Source organism: Salvelinus alpinus, chromosome 30 (genome assembly GCF_045679555.1).
Source record: "Salvelinus alpinus chromosome 30, SLU_Salpinus.1, whole genome shotgun sequence".
Classification (NCBI taxonomy): Eukaryota; Metazoa; Chordata; class Actinopteri; order Salmoniformes; family Salmonidae; genus Salvelinus; species Salvelinus alpinus.
Window position 1 is genome coordinate 42999839 of NC_092115.1, and position 24898 is coordinate 43024736.

General features: G+C 44.1%; 1 protein-coding gene across 1 annotated transcript; it reads left to right on the top strand.

Annotated features, from left to right (window-relative positions):
• The first annotated feature begins 22550 nt into the window (after window positions 1-22550).
• Window positions 22551-24303, top strand: bhlhe23 (basic helix-loop-helix family, member e23). The gene has a single exon (XM_071376693.1). The coding sequence runs from the start codon at window positions 22890-22892 to the stop codon at window positions 23568-23570; it is 681 nt and encodes a 226-aa protein (XP_071232794.1). The 5' UTR covers window positions 22551-22889; the 3' UTR covers window positions 23571-24303.
• The last annotated feature ends 595 nt before the right edge of the window (window positions 24304-24898 follow it).

Consider the following 24898-nt stretch of genomic DNA (forward strand, 5'->3'; position numbering starts at 1 on the left):
TCTCTGTGTGTGCATGTGTCTCTCTCTCTCTGTGTGTGCATGTGTCTCTCTCTCTCTGTGTGTGCATGTCTCTTTCTCTCTCTGTATGTGTTTCTTTCTCTCTCTCTCTGTGTGTGTCTCTCTCTCTCTCTCTCTGTGTTTGTATCGCTCTCTCTCTGTGTGTGTCTCGCTCTCTCTCTCTGTGTGTGTGTCTCTCTCTCTCTCTTTCTGTATCTGTGTCTCTCTCTCTTTCTCTGTGTCTGTGTCTCTCGCTCTGTGTGTCTGTGTCTCTCTTTCTCTTTCTATGTGTCTGTGTCTCTCGCTCTTTACATTTACATTTACATTTAAGTCATTTAGCAGACGCTCTTATCCAGAGCGACTTACAAATTGGTGCATTCACCTTATGATATCCTTATGATATCTTTCTCTGTGTCTGTGTCTCCCTCTTTTTCTCTGTGGCTGTGTCTCTCTCTGTGTGTCTGTGTCTCTTTCTCTGTGTCTGTGTCTCTCTCTGCATGTCTGTGTCTTTCTCTGTGTCTCTCTGTGTCTCTCTCTCTGTGTGTCTCTCTGTGTCTGTCCCTCTCTCTACAGACTTACTACAGAGTTCACCAATGTTAGCCAATTAGTTACGAAGCTGGGGCAGCATCCAAATGAATTTCATCAGTAGAAACAACTTGTTAGCTGGTGTCGTGTCTTTGGCTATGCCGGATTAAGTGATATGACATGCTATTCTATAAAATCCTTTCTCCGTAATTAATATTACCTGATTGAGCTAATCATGTAAATGTAATTAACTAGAGAGTCGGGGCACCACGAAATAATATTTATAGAGCTGTTATCTTCCGAATAAACTCTTAAAGACCTAGTAATATTTTACATCAATAGCAGTCAATATTAATCGTCACCTTATTTCAGTCTCATCTGAAAGTTGTAAATTCTTGGTTATCTTCACGAACCCTGGCTAACAAGTTGAATCAGCAATACAAAATTGGGTTTAATTATTTATTTACTAAATACCTAACTAATCACACAGAATTACATATACACAGAATGAATCATACCTTGATTACAAATTACGTCATAAAGGAAAACGTCCCTAGCGGACAGAACAGATATGACAGTTGGTTACACAAAGAAAAGGGGGCTGGGTTTGAGTGAAAGAGCGGGAAGACTTTGAGGAACCAAGGGAGAAGCCATGCTATCGTAAATACAGTATCTTATGCATTCTAAATTACCGCCCATTTGGAAAAGGAAAATGCAATAAATATTTACTTTGAGGTGCGCTTCGGTAGGTTGGTGGTAGATTGAAGGCCGTGTTGCCCAACCGAGTCCTTTGTCCTTGAAGAATGTCTCTGGTGGTAAATTGGGTACGTTGTAGTAACGTCGTTGTGTGGTAGACGGGATACTCTGTCTGTTCTTTCCTTGCCCTCGTTTGCAGCTGCTGTTGCTAACTCAACGGCTAGGAGGTATCACTTCTGTAGTGAATAAGAGTTCAAAGTTCATACCATTCGCAACCAAAGCTCACGCTGAGGTTGGCTTAGTTATGTAGTTGACATGTTAGTCCTTTTAATGCAAAAGGCTGCAGGAGGTTCTATTTTCGTCAAGGCTTTATATAGTGGAGCGAGAAGGGTGTGTTTGAAAAGTTTTATAACCCATGTCCCTTCACAGTAGCGGGCCACTGATTGAGCAGAGCCTAACCTTATGAAAACCCAAATCTCTCATTTGGAAGCTAAAATTACATTTAATCTCTTCACCAATAATTTTATGTTCAAACATTTAAATTGAACAACAATTCCATGTGACTCTGATAACTACAATGTGCAGACTTTCCACTGTAGAGTTTATGTCCTCCTATTATTGATGAGAATGTCTCAGTTGACAACCGAACTGACATCATATTCATTAAGTACCACCGCATATGTTCAATTGGTCGGATTACGAGAATATAGTTCATTTCCCCCCACCTTCTGATGTTCCCAGAATCTCTATGTTAACCACAGGATTTTCAAATGTCACATCAGTCGGGTAGAGAGAGGAAAAAGGGGGGAAGAGGTATTTATGACTGTCATAAACCTACCCTCAGGCCAACGTCATGACACTGGCTATGTAAACAAATATCCCACTCATAATATGAGCTCCAGTGCACGGCCTCTTCTACCCGAACACGACAGCTAAGCTGTTAAATAATAGGAAAATTAGGCAATGTATAGCCTATGAATATTTGCACCTAGAAAACATGACAAACCATAACCTAATCCCAACAGATAAACACAAATGACTCTAGCCTTCATTTCGGTGGCTAGTTAGCTGGTTGTCTGTATGGCTAGCTAGTGAAAGTGACAGCTGAGGTTGGCGCTTTGTGAGCGCAGCCCAAATATACCTCTACACACAATTTTTCTTGCCTGAGACTGACTAGTTAGCTAGCTAGCTATAGCGCAGCTTGGGATGTCTCCAAATTAGTTACATTGGTAGAAACAAGACAAAACAACTAACTAGTTAGCTGACTATATACAGCTAAACCAGTGGCGACCCGTCATTCAGAGCCCCGCCTCTTTTGAGCTCCATGAGCACCGAAAGCTGTCTTCAAGGCAAAGGGTGGCTACTTTGAAGAATCTCAAATATACTTTTTGGGTTATTACATAATTCCATATGTGTCATTTCATAGTTTTGATGTCTTCGCTATTATTCTACAATGTATAAAATAGTTTTTTTTTTTAAATAAATAAAAACCCTGGAATGAGTAGGCGTGTCCAAACTTTTGACTGGTACTGTATGTCTGCTGTTTACCAATTTCACTCACCTCAACATAATCACTTTTCAAAGTGCAAATCCATATCACCAATCAACATAGGTAAAACCCCTTTCACAGTGAAAAGTCATGTCTGCTTTGGTCATTTTGAGTAACGTAAAAAAAAAAAAAATGTACTGGTTGATGACCCCTTCCACTTGAATACGACAACAGGTTGTTAGCAAGTTCATTTTGCGATATTGACAAAGATATTATTGTTAGGAAAAACAAGTCTGTTCGCGGCAGATATAGTATTTTAAATAAAGGCCGTCGACGGCCGCTATAGGTTAACCTTCTGTGTTATGTAACCATACCAAACGTAATATATCATGCTCATTTGAGTGTTCTGGATTTACATTTACCATGTCACCTCTAGTCTATAAGACCAATCTGTCTACACACAGCGACACAGTGCAGCGAGATACTTTGTTTTGGGCCCCAGCCTGTCACTCAAATAATTTTGACTTTTTTGCCATTTTTATATAGGGACATAAAACCCAAACTGAGGGCGCTAATGTTTAAACTAAGGGATCCCCATTTAGTACACTCGAGGTTCCAGGCCTGTCTGGCAGTCACCCAGGGATGTACTTGGCAACTGAACATGCTGCTTCTCAATAGTGGAGAGGGTAGTAAGTTTTAAGGGTAGTAAGTTTTAAGTTCCTCGGCGTACACATCACGGACAAACTGAATTGGTCCACCCACACAGACAGCGTTGTGAAGAAGGCGCAGCAGCGCCTCTTCAACCTCAGGAGGCTGAAGAAATTTGGCTTGTCACCAAAAGCACTCACAAACTTCTACAGATGCACAATCGAGAGCATCCTGTCGGGCTGTATCACCGCCTGGTACGGCAACTGCTCTGCCCACAACCGTAAGGCTCTCCAGAGGGTAGTGAGGTCTGCACAACGCATCACTGGGGGCAAACTACCTGCCCTCCAGGACACCTACACCACCCGATGTCACAGGAAGGCCATAAAGATCATCAAGGACAACAACCACCCGAGCCACTGCCTGTTCACCCCACTATCATCCAGAAGGCGAGGTCAGTACAGGTGCATCAAAGCAGGGACCGAGAGACTGAAAAACAGCTTCCATCTCAAGGCCATCAGACTGTTAAACAGCCACCACTAACATTTAGTGGCTGCTGCCAACATACTGACTCAACTCCAGCCACTTTAATAATTGAAATTGATGGAAATTGATCAAAAATGTATCACTAGCCACTTTAAACAATGCCACTTAATATAATGTATGTGTATATACTGTACTCTATCATCTACTGCATCTTTGCCATCTTTATGTAACACATGTATCACTAGCCACTTTAAACTATGCACTTTTATGTTTACATACCCTACATTACTCATCTCATATGTATATACTGTACTCGATACCATCTACTGCATCTTGCCTATGCCGTTATGTACCATCACTCATTCATCTATCTTTATGTACATATTCTTTATCCCTTTACACTTGTGTGTATAAGGTAGTAGTTGTGGAATTGTTAGGTTAGATTACTCGTTGGTTATTACTTCATTGTCGGAACTAGAAGCACAAGCATTTCGCTACACTCGCATGAACATCTGCTAACCATGTGTATGTGACAAATACAATTTGATTTGATTTTGATTTGATTTAGTCTACAGTTGCTTCCTCTTTCATTTATCTGCAAGTGAACAACTTACAGAACTGGTTAAGAAAAACACCTCCCCACTAGGCCTCCACTATATTGCTTTAACTCATCCGGTATTTTCATACCTATTCTGATGAAGAGGTGACAAGGAATTGCCACCTACAGCGAGGCTATAGAATAGCAAATCATAGGCTTTGTTTGACAATCTTGCCATCTTCTGGCCAATTTGGGACCTACATGTTTCTGGTAAAGTTGAGATGATGTTTGCCAGTACAGAGTATGATAATGACGTGCACTTGCAGAGCATTCGGGAAAGTATTCAGACCCATTTCATTTCCTTATCAATCTGCACACAATACCTCATAATGACAAAGCAAACAGGTTTAGACATTTTTGCAAATATATAAAAAATATAACAGAAATACCTTCTTTACATAAGCATTCAGACCCTTTGCTATGAGACAAAATTGAGCTCTTGTGCATCCTGTTTCCACTGATCATCCTTGAGATGTTTTCTCCAACTTGGAGTCCACCTATGGTAAATTCAATTGATTGGACATGATTTGGAAAGGCACACACCTGTCTATATAAAGTCACACAGTTGACAGTGCATGTTAGAGCAAAAACAAAGCCATGAGGTTGAAGGAATTGCTCCGATACAGGATTGTGTTGAGGCACAAATCTGGGGAAGGGTATAATGTTTTGGTACATGTTTTCTAGAGCATTGAAGGTCCCCAAGAACACAGTGGCCTCCATAATTGTTACCTGGAAGAAGTTTGGAACCACCAAGACTCTTCTTAGAGCTGGTCGGGGGAGTAGGTCAGCGAGGTGACCAAGAAACCAATGGTCAATCTGACAGAGCTCTAGAGTTCCTCTGTGGAACTCCACCAATCAGACCTTTATGGTAGTGGCCAGATGGAAGCCACTCCTCTGCTTAAAGGCACCTAAAGGTCTCTCAGACCATGATAAACAAGATTATCTGGTCTGATGAAAGCAAGACTGAACTCTTTGGCCTGAATGCCAAGCATCACGTCTGGAAGAAACCTGGTACCATCCCTATTGTGACGCATGAGGGTGGCAGCATCATGCTGTGGGGATGGTTTTCAGTGGCAGGGATTGGGGGACTAGTCAGGATCAAGGGAAATATGAACGGAGCAAAGTGCAGAGAGATCCTTGATGAAAACCTGTTCCAGAGTTCTCAGGTCCTCAAACTGGGGTGAAGGTTCACCTTCCAACAGGACAACAACCCTAAGCACACAGCCAAGCCAACGCAGGAGTGGCTTCGGGACAAGTCTCTGAATGTCCTCGACTGGCCCAGTCAGAGAACAGACTTGAATCCGATCGAACATCTCTGGAGTGACCTGAAAATAAGCTGTGCAGCGACGCTCCCCATTCAACCTGACAGTGCTTGAGAGGATCTGCAGAGAAGAATGGGAGAAACTCTCCAAATACAGGTGTGCCAAGCTTGTAGCTTCATACCCAAGAAAACTCGAGGCTGTAATCGCTGACAAATGTGCTTCAACAGTTCTGAGTACTGTTCCCGAGTAAAGAGTCTGAATATGTACGTAAATATGATTTCTCCATTTTAATGAAAATATTTTGGCAAAAATTTACAAAAACCTGTTTTTGCTTTGACATTATGGGATATTGTATGTAGATTGATGAGGGGGGGGGGGGGTCAATTTAATCAATTTTAGAATAAGGCTGTAACATAAAGTTGTGGAAAAAGTCAAGGGGTCTGAATACTTTCCCGAATATACTGTATATTAAGCCTTTCTGAACTTTCTATTTTATGCTGACAATTTAGGTAGGCCAAATTCAAGAGTTTAACCCTCAAACTAACAACATATTTTACATACATGGTTAATCAACTGGGGTCATTTTTCCCCCAATAATAAACTGTTGGAAATAGCAACAATCATAGCAAAATATTAACTTAATTATGATCAAAACATTACTAGATATGTAAATGTTATCTGAAACTAAAAATGACCAAAACAAACTCATTTTAGCAAAATTACAGTTAATTTGCATATTATGTCAAACAGGCAATTCCACGATAACAGAATTGGGCTGATACTCAGATTTTTCACTTAAAATGTAGGCCAAACAACAACAAAAAAAACATTAAATTCAAAGCTTAGAGTCGATTAACACAGCAATGCATCCATCTAATTTAAATAATTTAATAAAAAAGTATATTTTTTTGCATGGGCTGCGTCTCAATCCACCACATTTGCACATTTGCATGTCGGCCTTCCATATCTGCGGTGAAAAGTGACAGAGCTAGGGCGCTGTTTGTCAGACCAGAAGACATCATGATAATCTGTCTTCTCAAGAAAACGTCTGTAGCGTCTGAACGGTTTGGCTTACAAACTCAAATAGCTCTCAGTCTCACGTCAGAATTAAACAAATTTTAAAGTGTTCAGGGTCAAGTTTAGGCATAAACTCCAAATGGTTAAAGTAAGTGTTCAGGTTTGGGAGAGGCTTAAAACAAAAATCTCAAAAACAACTTTATTGCTAGATTCAAACTTGCAACCTTTGGAATCAGAGGCAAATGGTTAGGTTTAAGTTTAGGCATTAACTCCACATGGTTAAGGTAAGGGCTAAGGTTTGGGATAGGCTTACATTTTTTTTCTCAAAAACAACTTTCTATTGCTGGATTTGAACTTTCTATCGCTGGAATCAGAGGCAATTTACAACATTCACCATCCTAATCCACAACACCCTGGCAAAATCGAAACCTACTTTAAGATAACAGCGCTCACTGTTGCCCCTAGTGGCTGGTTTCCATAATGTCGCCCGACATCCTCAGACATGGGTGGACGTTGAATACTGTCTTTTTGTCAAAAGGTGGGTGTAGCTGGTGCATTGAAGTCAGGCACAGGAGAGCAGAGATGAGTGGACAAAGCACTTTACTTTACTTTCATTCAGCAATCATATGAACAGAACGCAACCGCGTCACAAAACAAATGCCCAAAGAACAAGTAAGGCAGTACAAAGTACAAAACCCAAGTACAAAGTACCGGCTGCCACAAAGCACGGGTATAAAACAAAACCCGGCGCAACCAGCCGGAAGCGTGCCAACCTTGACAATAAACAATACCCCACACAGACATGGAGGGAACAAAGGGCTAAATACACATAGTAATGATGATGAGATGGACACCAGATGTGCAGGAAAACAAGACAAAACAAATGAAAAATGAAAGGTGGAGCGGCAACGGCTAGAAGACCGGTGACGTTGACCGCCGAACGCCGCCCGAACAAGGAGAGGGACCGACTTTGGCAGAAGTTGTGACAGTACCCCCCCTTGACGCGCGGCTCCCGCAGTGCGCCAACACCGGCCTCGGGGACGATCCAGAGGGCGAGGTGCAGGGCGATCTGGATGGAGACAGTGGAACTCCCGCAGCATTGAAGGGTCCAATACGTCCTCCAACGGGACCCAGCATCTCTCCTCCGGACCGTACCCCTCCCAGTCCACGAGGTACTATAGGCCCCACACCCGACGCCTCGAATCCAGTATGGCGCAAACTTAGTACGCCGGGTCCCCCTCGACTTCCAGAGGGTGCGGAGGAACCTCCCACACCTCAGACTCCTGGAGAAGGCCACCACCGGCCTGAGGAGAGACACATGGAACGAGGGGTTAATACGGTAATCGGGGGGAAGCTGTAACCTGTAACTCACCTCATTCAGTCTCCTCAGGACTTTGAATGGCCCCACAAACCGCGGACCCAGCTTCCGGCAGGGCAGACGGAGGGGCAGGTTTCGGGTCGAGAACCAGACCAGGTCCGCCTCACTGCAGTGGCGGTCGGCGCTCGCCTTCTGCCACCTCACAGCCCGTTGCAGGTACACATGAGCGGCGTCCCAGGTCTCCTCCGAGCACTTAAACCATTCGTCCACCGCAGGAGCTTCGATCTGGCTCTGATACCAAGGTGCCAGAACCGGCTGATACCCTAAGCACGCACTGGAAGGGGGAGAGGTTAGTGGAGGAGTGGCGGAGTGAGTTTTGGGCCATCTCTGCCCAGGGATGAACGCCGCGCATTCCCCCGGACGGTCCTGGCAATATGACCGCAGAAACCTACCCACATCCTGGTTCACTCTCTCCACCTGCCCATTACTCTCGGGGTGAAAACCTGAGGTGAGGCTGACCGAGACCCCCAGACGTTCCATGAACGCCCTCCATACTCTTGACGTGAACTGGGGACCCCAATCAGAGACTATGTCCTCAGGCACCCCGTAGTGCCGGAAGACGTGGGTGAACAGGGCCTCCGCAGTCTGTAGGGCCGTAGGGTGACCGGGCAAAGGGAGGAGACGGCAGGATGATCCACAACAACCAGGATCGTGGTGTTGCCCTGTGAGGGAGGAAGATCCGTCAGGAAGTCCAACGACAGGTGCGACCACGGCCGTTGTGGAACGGGTAGGGGTTGTAACTTCCCTCTGGGCAGGTGTCTAGGAGCCTTGCACTGGGCGCACACTGAGCAGGAGGAAACATAAAACCTCACGTCCTTGGCCAAGGTGGACCACCAGTACTTCCCACTAAGGCAATGCACCGTCCGACCGATGCCAGGATGACCAGAGGAGGGTGACGTGTGGGCCCAATAGATCAAACGGTCGCGGACAGCAGGCAGAATGTACAGATGCCCAGCTGGACACTGGGGGGGAGTGGGCTCTGTGCGTAACGACCTCTCTATGTCCGCGTCCAGCTCCCACACCACCGGTGCCACCAGGCAAGAGGCCGGAAGTATGGGAGTGTGATCCATGGACCGCTCCTCTGTGTCATACATCCGGGACAGTGCGTCTGCCTTAACGTTCTGGGAACCTGGTCTGTAGGACAGAGTGAAAACAAAACGGGAAAGAACATGGCCCACCTTGCCTGGCGAGGGTTCAGTCTCCTAGCCGCCCGGATGTACTCCAGATTGTGGTGGTAAGTCCAGATGAGAAAAGGGTGTTGAGCCCCCTCAAGCCAATGTCTCCACGCCTTCAGAGCCTTGACAACAGCCAACAGCTTCCGGTCCCCCACATTATAGTTTCGCTCCGCTGGGCTGAGCTTCTTCGAAAAGAAAGCACAGGGGAGGAGCTTTGGTGGCGTGCCGAGCACTGAGAGAGCACGGCTCCTATCCCACCTCCACTATGAACGCCAAAGAGGGATCCGGATGAGCCAGCACGGGAGCCGAGGTAAACAGAGCCTTCAGGTGACCAAAAGCCCTGTCCGCCTCAGCCGACCACTGCAAACGTACCGGTCCCCCCTTCAGCAGTGAGGTAATGGGAGCCGCTACCTGACCAAAACTCCGGATAAACCTCCGGTAGTAGTTGGCAAACCCTAGAAACCGCTGCACTTCCTTTACCGTGGTGGGAGTCGGCCAATTACGCACGGCTGAAATGCGGTCACTCTCCATCTCTACCCCTGATGTGGAAATGCGGTACCCTAGGAAGGAGACGGACTGTTGGAAGAATAGACAGTTCTCAGCCTTGACGTACAGGTCATGCTCCAACAGTCTACCAAGCACCCTGCGCACCAGGGACATATGCTCGGCGCATGTAGTGTAGTATATCAGAATGTCATCAATATATACCACTACACCCTGCCCGTGCAGGTCCCGGAAAATCTCGTCAACAAAGGCCTGGAAGACTGATTGAGCATTCATCAACCCGTACGGCATGACAAGGTACTCATAGTGCCCTGAGGTAGTACTGAACGCCATCTTCCACTCGTCCCCCTCCCGGATACGCACCAGGTTGTAGCGCTCCTGAGATCCAATTTTGTGAAGAAGCGCGCCCCGTGCATCGACTCGATTGCACTGGCAATGAGACGCAGCGGGTAGCTGTACCTCACAGTGATCTGATTGATTCCCCGATAGTCAATACACGGGCGCAGACCTCCATCCTTCTTCTTCACAAAAAAGAAACTTGAGGAGGCAGGTGAAGTGGAGGGCCGAATGTATCCCTGCCCCAGGGATTCGGAGACATGTGTTTCCATAGCCGCCATCTCCTCCTGTGACAGAGGATACACGTGACTCCTGGGAAGTGCTGCGTCTACCAGGAGATTTATCGCACAATCCCCCCGTCGATTGGGTGGTAATTGAGTCGCCCTCTTCTTACAGAAGGCGAGAACCAAATCGGCATATTCGGGGGGAATGTACACGGTAGAGACCTGGTCCGGACTTTCCACCGTAGTAGCACCAACGGAAACCCCTAAACACTCCCACGACCACCCCGTGAGAACCCTCTGTGGCCAAGAAACAGTGGGGTCATGACAAACTAACCAGGGTAGGCCTAGCACCATGGGAAACGCAGAAGAATCAATAAGGAAGGGACTAATTCTCTCCTTGTGCCCCCTCTGCATCATCATGCCCAGAGGAGCGGTGGCCTAATGGTCGACTATCTAAGGCGTGAACGGGGAAGGGCACAGCCACGGGAACAATGGTGATCCCTAAACTATGGGCGAAAGATCTATCTATAAAATTCCCAGCCACCAGAGTCTCTGGGTTTGCGCCCAGGCTCTGTCCGGGGCGACGCACAATTGGCCTAGCGTCGTCCGGGTTAGGGAGGGTTTGGCCGGTAGGGATATCCTTGTCTCATCGCGCTCCAGCGACTCCTGTGGCGGGCCGGGCGCAGTGCGCTCTAACCAAGGGGGCCAGGTGCACGGTGTTTCCTCCGACACATTGGTGTGGCTGGCTTCCGGGTTGGAGGCGCGCTGTGTTAAGAAGCAGTGCGGCTTGGTTGGGTTGTGCTTCGGAGGACGCATGGCTTTCGACCTTCGTCTCTCCCGAGCCCGTACGGGAGTTGTAGCGATGAGAAAAGATAGTAATTACTAGCGATTGGATACCACGAAAATTGGGGAGAAAAGGGGGTAAAATTAAAAAAATATATATATATTATAATCCCAGCCGCGCCTGAATCGACAAGCGCCTTATACTGGGAATGCGGGGAAAACTCAGGGAAAGTGACATACACAAACATATGTGCAACAGAGGGCTCTGGGTGAGAATGGTGCCGTCTCACCTGGGGTGACGCCAGAGCGCCCTGCCTGTTGCCTCGATCCCCAGAGGAACCAACCCGGCACCGACCAGCAGTGTGACCTCTGCGGCCACAGATGGTGCACGAGCTGGAACCTCCTCTGGTCTCCCTGCGCACCGCCCCTTCCAGCTCCATGGGTATAGGAGAGGGGGTGCGGGGGGATAGAACCAACAGACCCCGATCTGGATGTCCGCAGGTAGCCAGCAGGTTGTCCAGCCGGATGGACAGGTCCACCAGCTGGTCGAACGTGAGGTTGGTGTCTCTGCAGGCCAACTGCCGACGGATGTCCTTGCGCAGACTACAGTGATAATGGTCGACCAGGGCCCTGTCGTTCCATCCCGCGCCGGCAGCCAGGGTCCTAAACTCCAGGGCGAACTCCTGGCTGCTCCTCGTCCCCTGCCTCAGATGGAAGAGGCGTTCACCCGCTGCTCTACCCTCGGGCGGGTGGTCGAAGACTGCCCGGAACGGGCAGGTGAACTCCTCAAACTGGTCCAACGCCACATCTCCCTCTCTCCACACGCCGTTGGCCCACTCCAGGGCTTTCCCGGTGAGGCACAAGACGAGGGTGGACACCCTCTCACGGCCCGAAGTAGCCGGTTGAACGGTGGCCAGGTATAGGTCCCGTTGTAAAATAAACCCCTGGCAGTTCGCAGCCTTTCCGTCGTATTCCTGGGGCAGGGAGAGATGAATCCCACTGGGACCAGGATGAAGAGGGGCGCTCAGGGGAGACCCCGGTTGTGCTGGAGGAGGCGCTGGAAGAACTCCCTGTCTCTCCCAGCGGTGCATTGTCTGGACAACGCGGTCCATGGCGGTGCCAAGATAGTGGAGCACGGCTGCGTGCTCCCGGACGCGCTCCTCCACCCCTATACCTGGGGTACCTGCTCCTGCTGACTCCATAGCTTGGGTCTGGATTTCTGTAACGTGGTGCGTACTGGCGGCAGAGAAGTCAGGCGCAGGAGAGGGGAAACTGATTTACAACCGTGTCGTTTAATAAACATAAAAAAACACTGTAAACAGAACAATCAATGAATGGGTCAAACAAAACCCGGTATCCACCAGCATAAAGTGCACAAGCACTACAAGAAACAATTCCGGACAAGGACATGGGGTGAAACAGAGGGTTAAATACACCACATGTAATTGATGGAATTGGAACCAGGTGTGAGGAAGACAAGACAAAACCAATGGAAAATGAAAGATGGATCGGCGATGGCTAGAAGGCCGGTGACGTAGACCACCGAACGCATTTTGCCTGTGCTTAGCTCTATTCCGTTTCTTTTTATCCTGAAAAAAGTATACCCATAACATGATGCAGCCACCACCATGCTTGAAAATAAGAATTAAAGCCACACCGGCAATCAGGAGTCATGACCACAGAAAATTCCACGTTACCGTTGTAACGAACGTCGTTGGGAGAAGGAGAAGAGGACCAAGGTGCAGCGTGGTAAGTGTTCATATTACTTTAAAACCTGTTTGGGATAGGGGGCAGCATTTTCACTTTGGATGAATCACGTGCCCATAGTGAACTGCCTCTTACTCTGTCCCAGATGCTAATATATGCGTATTATTATTACTATTGGATAGAAAACACTCCGAAGTTTCTAAAACTGTTTGAATTATGTCTGTGAGTATAACAGAACTCATATGGCAGGGAAACTTCCAAACTGGAAGTGAGAATTCTGAGAAGGGTCGATGTTAAAGTCATCGCCTATTCAATTCCCTGTAATATATGGATCTGTTTGCACTTCCTACGCCTTCCACTAGATGTCAACAGTCTGTAGAACGTGGAATGAAGCCTCTAGTGTGATGTGGGACCGGATGGCAGCTATTTGAGTCAGTGGTATGGCAGAATGCTAGTTCCTGGTCATGCGCTAGTCATGATATGGCAATGTGTTCCATTACTTATACAGACATGAAGAAATGCTCCGGTTGGAACGTTATTGGATATATATGATAACAACATCCTGAAGATTGATTCTCTACTTAATTTGACCAGTTTATTCGACCTGGAATATAATTTCTAGAAGTTTTCGTCCGAGTTCGCCTGGACCGGCGCCAGCGTTTGGACATGTGAACTAAAAGTGCTAGCAAAAGTAGCTAATTGGACACTAGTAATGGACATTATCGAACAAAACAACAATTTATTGTGGAACTAGGATTCCTGGCACTGCATTCTGATGAAAGATCATCAAAGGGAATATTTATGATGTAATTTCGTATTTCTGTTGACTCCAACATGGCGGAGAAATGTTGTGTATTTCTGAGCGACGTCTCAGATTATTGCATGGTATGCTTTTTCCTTAAGTTAAAAAAAAATATGACACAGCGGTTGCATTAAGAACCAGTGTATCTTTAATTATATGTAAAACATGTATCTTTCATCAAAGTTTATGATGAATATTTCTGTTATTTGACGTGGCTCTCTGTAATTCCTCCTTATATTTTGTAGGCATTTCTGAACATGGCGCCAATGTAAACCGGGATTTGTGGATATAAATATGCACATTATCGAACAAAACATAAATGTATTGTGTAACATGATGTCCTATGAGTGTCATCTGATGAAGATTATCAAAGGTTAGTGATTCATTTTATCTCTATTTCTGCTTTTGTGTGACTATCTTTGGCTGGGAAAAATGGCTGTGTTTTTTGGATTTGGTGGTGATCTAACATAAATATATGTTGTGTTTTCCCTGTAAAACATTTTAAAAATCGGACACGATGGGTAGATTAACTTCTAATTGGTCCCAATCCCGGATCCGGGAGCACCCCCATCAGTAAAAAAGCTGACTAGCATAGCCTAGCATAGCGTCACAAGTAAATACTAGCATCTAAATATCATTAAATCACAAGTCCAAGACACCAGATGAAAGATACACATCTTGTGAATCCAGCCATCATTTCTGATTTTTAAAATGTTTTACAGGGAAGACACAATATGTAAATCTATTAGCTAACCACGATAGCAAAAGACACAACTTTTTTTTTCCACAATTTTTTTCCTGCATAGGTAGCTATCACAATTTCGACCAAATAAAGATATAAATAGCCACTAACCAAGAAACAACTTCATCAGATGACAGTCTGATAACATATTTATTGTATAGCATATGTTTTGTTAGAAAAATGTGCATATTTCAGGTATAAATCACAGTTCTACATTGCAGCTGCAATCTGAAATAGTGCCGAAGCAGCCAGAATAATTACAGAGACCAACGTCAAATACCTAAATACTCTTCAGAAAACTTTTCTGAAAAATACACAGCGTACAGCAAATGAAAGACCAACATCTTGTGAATCCAGCCAATATTTCAGATTTTTTAAGTGTTTTACAGCGAAAACACAATATAGCATTATATCAGCTTACCACAATAGCCAGAAACACAAGCCGTTTACCAGCAGCAAAGGCTAGCGATCCTAACAAACCAGCAAAAGATATATAATTTTTGACTAACCTTCATATACTTCATCAGATGACAGTCCTGTAACATCATATTACACAATGCATATAGGATTTGTTCGAAAATGTGCATATTTAACGGCACAAATCGTGTTTACACATTGTGATTAGTAGTCACACTTCAAGCAATCTGTCCGGCGCCATCTTGGAGAGGCACCTAATCTAATCGATAACTAATCATAAACTTGACTAAAAAATACAGGTTGGACAGCAAATGAAAGATATATTAGTTCTTAATGCAATCGCTGTGTTAGATTTTTAAAATTAACGTTACTATGATATACAGTGTGCGCTAAAGCGAGACCGCACCGCAATTCATGGCGGAATTATTGTTTCACATTTTTCAACATAAATACGAATTAATAGCATAAAGACCTCTTACTATTTGTTGAGCTTCCATCAGAATCTTGGGCAAGGTGTCCTTTGTCCAGAACAATCGTCTTTTGGTTGAAAGATGTCCTCTTCAACCGTGTAATTAGCAGCTAACGTTAGCCATATGCCGGAGAGGTGTCCAACTCGCGATGACGCATGACAAAGAAATTCCAGAAAATCGCAATAAACTGCTATAAACTGCTATAAGTCGGTTTAAATTAACTACCTTATGAAGTTTTTAAGACAAAAAACTAATTAAATCAGAGCCGGAGATATAGAACTGCTAAACCGAAAGTTTTTCAGGACGCCATGCTTGGTGTCCCTCCTGCGTCAGGCCCCACGTCGAAAAGGTCGGTCCTTCCGTTCCAAGAGGATTTATACTCCCCCAGATGGTGCTATCCACTCCATTCAAAGTCTCACCGCTTACTGACATCTAGGGGAAGGCGTATGCAGTGCATGTAGCCCCATAGCTTACAAGGGAATTTATAAACCGACCCTGGAACAGAGACCTCGATTTCAGAAATCTCACTTCTTGACAGGAAGTGAGCTGCAGAATGAGTTCTGTTTCACTCAGAGAAATAATTCAAACGGTTTTAGAAACTAGAGACTGTTTTCTATCCAATAGTAATAATAATATGCATATTGTACGAGCAAGAATTGAGTACGAGGCAGTTTAATTTGGGAACAAATTTTTTTCAAAGTGTAAACAGCACCCCCTATTGAGAGATGTTTATCGTTCATTTGCTGTATTGGACTTGTTAATGTGTGAAAGTTACATAATTCAAAAAAATATTTTGAATTTCGCGTGCTGCCTTTTCAGCGGAATGTTGTGGGTGTTCCGCTAGCGGAACCCCTGGGCGAGAAATTAATAAAATACGAAACACTTGACAAAACAACAAAAACGACAAACGAACAGTTCTGTAAGGTGACGACACACAAAACAGAAAACAACTACCCACAAACACAGGTGGGAACAGGCTACCTAAGTATGGTTCTCAATCAGAGACAACGATAGACAGCTGCCTCTGATTGGGAACCATACCAGGCCAAACACATAGAAATACAAAACAAGGACAACATAGAACACCAGACATAGAATGCCCACCCAAACTCACGCCCTGACCAACCAAAATAGAGACATAAAAAGGATCTCTACGGTCAGGGCGTGACAACCGTTGAGTCACTGTAACTATGCTCCTCCTCCTAACTATGCTCTGATGCCTCTGATGGTCATTAGTAGCCTACCAAACTTGCTAACAGCCAGTCGCTAATGGCCGGTACTCAGATCTCTATTGTCCCCCTAATCACTCAGACACCAATGCAAATGCAATTGAAAATCAAATCAAACACTTCATGAGAGCCCCGGCTGTTCAGAGTTTGAGCGGAATGGGTTCACCTGTTGTGCGGCGAGGGCCAGCTCCTCATAGCTGATTGATGCATGGAATTAAATAAGTGTTCCTTTTGCAATTGTATGAGAACAGTTTTGGTGGCCTATATTAAAAAGAGGAGGATCCCATCAGCTTTCTATAGGGAAGGCCTACTATATAAATTTCTCAACTTTCCATATACACTGAACAAAAATATAAACGCAAAATGTAAAGTGATGGTCCCATGTTTCATGAGCTGAAATAAAAGATCCTTATTATAAAATAAAAAAGCTTATTTCTCTCAAATTGTGTGCCCAAAGTATTTACATCCCAGGTAGTTAGCATTTCTCCTTTGCCAACTTTATCGATGCACCTGACAGGTGTGGCATATCAAGAAGTTAATTAACCTCTTACGTTCAGAAGTTCGGATGAATGATGTGCCCAAAGTAAACTGCCTGTTACTCAGGCCCAGAAGCTAGGATATGCATATAATCAGTAGCATTGGATAGAAAACACTCAGAATTTTCTAAAACTGTTAAAATAATGTCTGTGAGTATAACAGAACTGATATGGCGGAAAATCCATCCGGAAAATGTTTTTTTTAGGTCACAGTCCATTTCAATGCTTGTCTAAAAGATATACAAATATATAGCTCCCAGATTGCAGTTCGTATGGCTTCCACTAGATGTCATCAGTCTTTAGAAAGGGTTTCAGTTTTTTATTTTATTTTTTATGAGCGAGTAGTTGTAGTTTTTCCAAGGTGTCTCTCATTAGATATGTAGTCCTGTTGCTCGCGTGAATGAGGTGCCCGCTCATCGTTATTTATCTTGCCTATTGAACATACTATTCTCCGTCTTAAATTGTATTGTTTATTTAGATATTAGAGTACCTGAGGATTAATTAGAAACATCGTTTGACTTGTTTGGACGAACTTTACTGGTAACGTTTTGGATTAGTTTGTATGCATGTTGAATGAGTGGATTACTGAGATCATTGGCACCAACTAAACGGACATTTTTGGGATATAAAGAAGGACTTTATCGAACAAAACGACAATTTGATGTGTAGCTGGGACCCTTGGGATTGCAAACAGAGGAAGATCTTCAAAGGTAAGTGATTTATTTTATCGCTATTTGTTACTTTTGTGACGCCTGTGCTGGTTTGGAAAAGTATTTTGAAGTGGGGCACTGTCCTCGGATAATTGCTTGGTATGCTTTCGCCGTAAAGCCCTTTTGAAATCTAACAACGCAGTTGGATTAACAAGAAGTTAAGCTTTTAAATGAGGTAGGACACTTGTATGTTCATGAATGTTTAATATTACAATTTTGTAATTTGAATTGGGCACGCTCCAGCTTCGCTAGATGTTGTCGATTTTGATCCCGTTAACGGGATCCGTGCGCTAAACAGCATGATCACCTTCTGCTGGAGAAAATAAAAGGCCACTCAAAAATGTGCAGTTTTGTCACACAACACAATGCCACAAATGTCTCAAGTTGAGGGAGCGTGCATTTGGCATGGCATGCAGGTATGTCCACCAGAATTTCATGTTTATTTCTCTACCATAAGCCGTCCCCAATGTCCTTTTTAGAGAATTTGGCAGTAAGTCCAACCGGCTTCACAAACTCAGACCACGTGTAACTACACCAACCCAGGACCTCCACATCCGGCTTCTTCACCTGTGGGATCGTCTGAGACGAGCTACCTGGACAGCTAATGAAACTGTGGTTTCGGCACAACCAAAGAATTTCTGCACAAACTGTCAGAAACCTTCTCAGGGAAGCTCATCTACATGCTCATCGTCCTCACCAGGGTCTTGACCTGAATGCAGTCCGGCGTCGTAACCGACTTCAGTGGACAAATGCACGCTGGAGAAGTGTGCTCTTCACGGATGAATCCCGGTTTCAACTGTACCGGGCAGATGGTAGACAGCATGTATGGCATCGTGTGGGCAAGCAGTTTGCTGACATCAACGTTGTGAACAGAGTGACCCATGGTGGCAGTGGGGTTATGGTATGGGCAGGCATAATCTACCGGCAACGAACACAATTGCATTTTATCAATGGCAATTTAAATGCACAGGGATACCGTGACGAGATCCTGAGGCCTATTGTCGTGCCATTCATCCACCGCCATCACCTCATGTTTCAAGCATTATAATGCACAACCCCATGTCGCAAGGATCTGTACACAATTCCTGGAAGCTAAAAATGTCCCAGTTCTTCCATGGCCTGCATACTCACCAGACATGTCACCTATTGAGCATGTTTGGGATGCTCGGGTTCGATGTGTACAACAGCGCGTTGCAGTTCCCAGCAATATCCAGAAACTTCACACAGTCATTGAAGAGGAGTGGGACAACGTTCCACATGGCCACAATCAACAGCCTGATCCACTCTATGCGAAGGAGATGTGTTGCACTGCATGAGGCAAATGGTGGTCACACCAGATACTGACTGGTTTTATGATCCATGCCCCTACCTTTTTTTTAAGGTACACTACCGGTCAAAAGTTTTAGAACAACCTACTCATTCAAGGGCCGTTGTAAACCAACAGGTGTAAACCCTGCTTACTTGCCATAATGTTGTATTACCATATAATTGTTGTATGTTCTCTATAGTTATGTACTTGAAAATGTATCAATTGACCAATTCAGCACATTTGGACAGACTTGATACAAAATATTGTCCAGCATTGCAATGCTTCATTGCACACACTGCTGCCACCTGGTGGCCAAAATGCAAATTGCGCCTAAACTGCAATATTATATTATGGCCTTTCAAATATGATGGAACAAATTAATATATAGAAAACGCATGTTTTTTTGTTTGTATTATCTTTTACCAGATCTAATATGCTATATTCTCCTACATGAATTTCACATTTCCACAAACTTCAAAGTGTTTCCTTTCAAATGCTTGCTTCACGTCCTGAGCTACAGGCAGTTACATTTGGGTATGTAATTTTAGGCCCAATTTTTTTTTTAAAGGGTCAGATCCTTAAGAGGTGGTTAAAGAGATTGTTCATCCAATCGACATGTTTGGGTGAAATTATGTTACCTTGCAGGCCAGTGGCATCCACAATAATGCATTGTTTATGCCTACCTTTGCTACAGGCAGTAATTAGCATGATTTAGCATCGTCCTAAAAAATCAATGCAATTCAATATCCGATGTTAGCAAAGCTGAAATGCTCTAACAAAACTCCAAACTAACTTCGGTAGCATCAAAACCTGAGAAGAACCTGTACATCTTCTTTTCCAGCGACAATTTTGTATTTTTGCAGTAATATCTGCATTTCCAATATTTCCTGTGTATCCCCATCAAGCTACAAGTGGGTTTGTTCACAGCTGGCAATCAATCGGCGTCTCAGCCAATGGAATACAATACAACGTTACTGGCTATGTTACAGAAAACAGAAACAAATGTGGTGAGACTTGAGGAAATGATTCCAATTCCGACTGACTAAATTCCAGCGAATTATTTTGACAGTATCCATACAAACTCGAAACAACTACCGAACTTAGTTTGAAATATTGTGTTGAGGGAGTTGACATTTTGTATTGCAGCTTTAGAGATCACAACGTTGTATCTGTCCCATTATGGTGTCTGTGTACGCATGGGCTGGGCCTTTGAGGCCATCTCCATTTTGAAGTAGTCCATTTTCTTCTACTACTTCGATGTGTTGGTATACAAACTGAAAGGGAACATACTGCCACCTGTAGTCTGTTGTTTGAACAGGTATAAAGCCAAGGTTGGCAATTTACACCTGTCATAAACATTATAAACATTATGAACACTCCTTAAACTCAAGTAGTTGGAGCATGTTTCCTATGTGCTTGCTGCACTCAGACAACCATGGTGTAATGAGTGATTCTGAACAGAAGGTGACAGTGTTTTCCTCTCATACTATGATCTGGTCAGTGGACGTGGAGCTTCAGCAGGCCTGGAGTGATGGGATAGGAGACTTGTAGAGGATAAATCAATCAACAATTCGATTGAAATGCTTTGTATCAAGTACATTTAACTTCAAGCCGGACTTAAAAAAAGACCAAGCAAAGGTGACCAGGTAAAAGATCTTGAAACCATAAAGTAGAAAACAAGTATGTGATTGGGATCTGCTAATGGTGACCTTTTTAGCTTTACTGCTATGAATGTTGGGCTTATCATCTGTTACTTTAATCTACTGGTATGTTTTAGTCAACTCTCTTAGAAAAGCATGAATGACAAACATGGATAGTCTATTTGGGATGACACTTTCACAGCACTTCTGTTACTTAGATTGATATGTGTTTCTTTATATAGCTAATCACCATGTCCCTGTAATAAATGTTTGGGAAAAGCTAGGCTATGTATTGTGATGATGCAACAAAGTTAGCAAGACACTGAATGTATTCCAGAAATCCAACAGTGCTATGCCATGTTTTCCAGTGCATTTCCCCGTCGCCCCTGTCCGTGAGCGCATTTGGTGTTGATGCTGTTAATGTGCATGATGAACCACCCCGCCGTGGGCCTCCCTTCCTCCGATAAGCCCTGATTCTGGAGCCCGGCCAGGTTACGCAATTAATAGGCTACTACCCACCGGGTGCAGCTCTCTCTCTTTCTCGCTCTCTCTCCCTCCCCTTCTTTTTTTTCTGGGCTGAAGCACACGTCACTGGAGCTGTCCATGGTCATGAAAAAGCCACACTAGTCTTTCATTGTGAAAAATGTACTGTACGCGTGTTGTTTTTCTTCTGCCAGCTTGCATGGGCCTCATGTAAGCTGTTGTTGGATATTCGTTGTGGACCACTGTGCGGTATACCTACAGAGATAAATGGTCAAATATGGCCTACTACACAATGTGTTTGTGTTGTTCAATTGTAGGCTATTTGGCATGCCTGTGGGATCTGTATGCTATTAACCCTTTGAGTTTAGACAAACAATGCACAGGTCAAGCAGGAAGAATCAGCCTCCATCTAAAAGTGAATATCTTCATATCTGGAGCTGAACTTTACACATTTGGAGTTGAATTGTACACGCATAAAATGCATCAATATGTGAATTGGAACACTTCACCTGCAGGGTTTTTGAGGAGTTGGATTTGCATAACATTGTGATCATACAAACTTACGATATTTTTTAAATTAAATGTAGCCTACACTGTAAAACCTTTCCTGTTGTTTTTACGGTTACTTACAGGCTGCCGTTTGCCTGTAAATTACCTAAAATAAGGTACCATATGTTACCATACCGTGTTTTACAGTATACAATACTGTTACTGTAATCGTTTTTTACCATTGTAAAACTTACAGGCAACTGGCTGCATGTAAATTACCATAAAACAACAGTATAGTGCATTACTGTAATCCTTAATGTCTCTCAATCCTGTCAATTAGAATGGTTTGAAAAAGTTGTCAGTTGCCATTCCCACAATGCTGTGTGGTTACAGTAATGTACTGTTAAACCAACGGTTCTTTGGAATTTAGGGTATGATTTAGTGTTTAGGCCTAAAATCATCCAGAGTGCATTGCCCTTTATTGCAATCTACTGTAAATAATGAATACAGTACTTTAGTGTTAGTTTTACAGTATAGGCTATTACTGTCAAAACATCAAGAAAGTGTTACAGTCATAGCCTGTTTGCAGCCTGCATAAAGTAGCCTAACGGTGCAGTTTCAAACATCTTAGGATTGTCTTCACTCTGGGTATATGGGTGTTTTATGGGGACAACGAAAGGATGCCCACCACAATTGTCAAACATAGACTAACTCAAAATGATAGGCGAAAGCTATTGTGTAAATTTGTCTTGCAATTATCATTATTCTAATCGAAAATAGGATCATACCAGCGTTCTACCCTATAGTAATTAAAACGCCCCCCTGATTGGACAGATAGATTATCCCAACGGGCCTCGCGTTCCTACTAACGCGCGAGTGGGATGGAGCGCGAGTCACAGTCTGCCCAGGGCGAGGGCAAGAAGCACACAAGGACCCGTCAAGGAGGCCACCGCTCCAGTCTCTCACCCAGGCCACTATTTCCGTGCGTTTAATGTCGCTTCGTAAAACACACAATTACAGAAGGGTTTTTAAACGTATATGCGCGCAGGGGGAACGTCAAGTGGGGCTGAATACAGTCCATTCACCGCAACTGTTCTGAAGAGCCACAAAGAAAGTGTGTTGAGAAGGACTCGAGTAGTGTGCGAACCCTCTCCACAAAAAAATAACGACACGGAGGAAGACGATAAATTAAGTTTCGACCGAACTGCATTTTGTATTAGTCCTTATTGTGGAAGAGAAAATGAATGCTGGGGAAGAGAATCTGCTGAAGTCCATCAGCAACGACACTTTACTGGACCTGACGCAGCGATACGGCCAGTCCGCCTTCGGCTTTGGACCTGGCCACATTACTGGAAGTCCTGGAGGGCGGTATCCTCTCACACCGGCCGCCGACTTCCTCTCCGGTCAGACGGGCAAGTCCAACGAAAGTGGCGGGGAGCAGACCAGTGATGACGATGACGACCGTTTCGACCCTCTGGACCCCCGGAAGAGGGGTTCCGCATTCGACGACGACAAACACGGGGGTCCTCTTTCCAAGAAGCCCAAAGAGCAGCGGTCTCTGCGCCTGAGCATCAATGCGCGCGAGAGGAGACGGATGCACGACCTGAACGACGCACTGGACGGCCTCCGCTCTGTGATCCCGTATGCGCACAGCCCGTCGGTGAGGAAACTCTCCAAAATAGCCACTCTCCTCCTGGCAAAGAACTACATCCTCATGCAAGCTCAGGCTCTGGAGGAGATGAGGCGGCTGGTGGCTTATCTGAACCAGGGACAGAGCATCACCTCGCCCATCCCTACCCCTATTGCACCCTTTGGACAGGCTGCCGTATACCCCTTCACGGGCTCGGCACTCGCCACCTGCGCGGAGAAATACTCGGGGACACCTGCAAGTCTCTTTAAGCACCATAACGACAAGCCTTGATAGCGTTTTATTTGTATAGCCTATACCTGAACTTCACCCACGTGTATCCAAGTCTAATGCGTAAATCCTAAACTAAATAACTGCTGCGGTGTTTCATCCAGATTATTTTTTTTTAAACATGAAAAACAACACAGGTGTTTACGAAGGCTAGATTATGGTTGGAGCTGGCAAATTGCTGTTTAAAAAGGTGTTTTTCTTTCCTTATACTCTCCTAAGAGTTAAAGGAATTGTATTGCTGTGGCAGTGTCCGACCATGTTTCAATTGACAGTTTGACATGTTATGTGTGACTATAAAAACGGCACCCTTGCAAAAAAGGTTTTGACTGATCTATTTCGTGTTCTTGTGTAGTCTACAGACCTACTATGCAACATTCAGTGAAACAGAAAATAACAAAAGAGATGACAAGATTGCGTTCCAACTTCAAGAGTTTTTTTTTTTTTTTTGCAGCACTGTCGTTTATGAATGCACTTTCCCTCATTTTAACAGACGCTATGTGAGGAAACACTAGTGTATGATATTTTTGGAAAATATGTATTGATGATTCCGGTTTTGTTACTGCACAATTCACATGATTGTAAAACCGTGGAAAACTCCTTGATCAAAGTACTGTTATGTTATTCGTTTTCAAAACAACAGCCTTTACAGACAAAAAAAATGTTGGCTTGTGTTGCAACACGAATTTCATATATCGTTTATATGTCTTTCTAAATAAAACATATATCTATGCTCGAATATGAATCGTTTTTTTTTTCTTAAACTTAATTCCACACAATTTAACCATGCTCAAAAGTTTTTTTTAAATGACACATTCATTCACTTAACTTAACAGTTTATTTAATCATTTTTGTCACTAGCATTAGAATTGCCAATTTGTCACACATTCATCAGTTTTAAGCCTACAATTTGTTACAATTATTGTAGTTTACAGACGTCTGACTTTAGGCATCCCTCGCTCTAAAATGTGTTGAATTAACTGAATTCAATACGACCAAAACAGAAATAAAATGATTGATTTCCAAATGAGTAACATAAATACGTTTTATTAATATAATTTGTGTGTAGGCCTACTACAGTAGGCCTTTCTAAAATGATCGTATGGAAATCACAGCAATTAGCACCTAATCTCACTCATAGCCTTCCTAGACTCGATGACACTGACAAACCAATCCATCACTCATTTCTGCGCAATGTCTAGAATGAATGGGTCCTGCAAAATGAGTTTGAAACATCGTTGAATGCTCCGCTCTATTTCGTCCGCATTAGACACCCTTTGACACGAAGAGCTACATTTATAACCCAGTAAACGCGCCGGTTCTGGCTGGTGGGG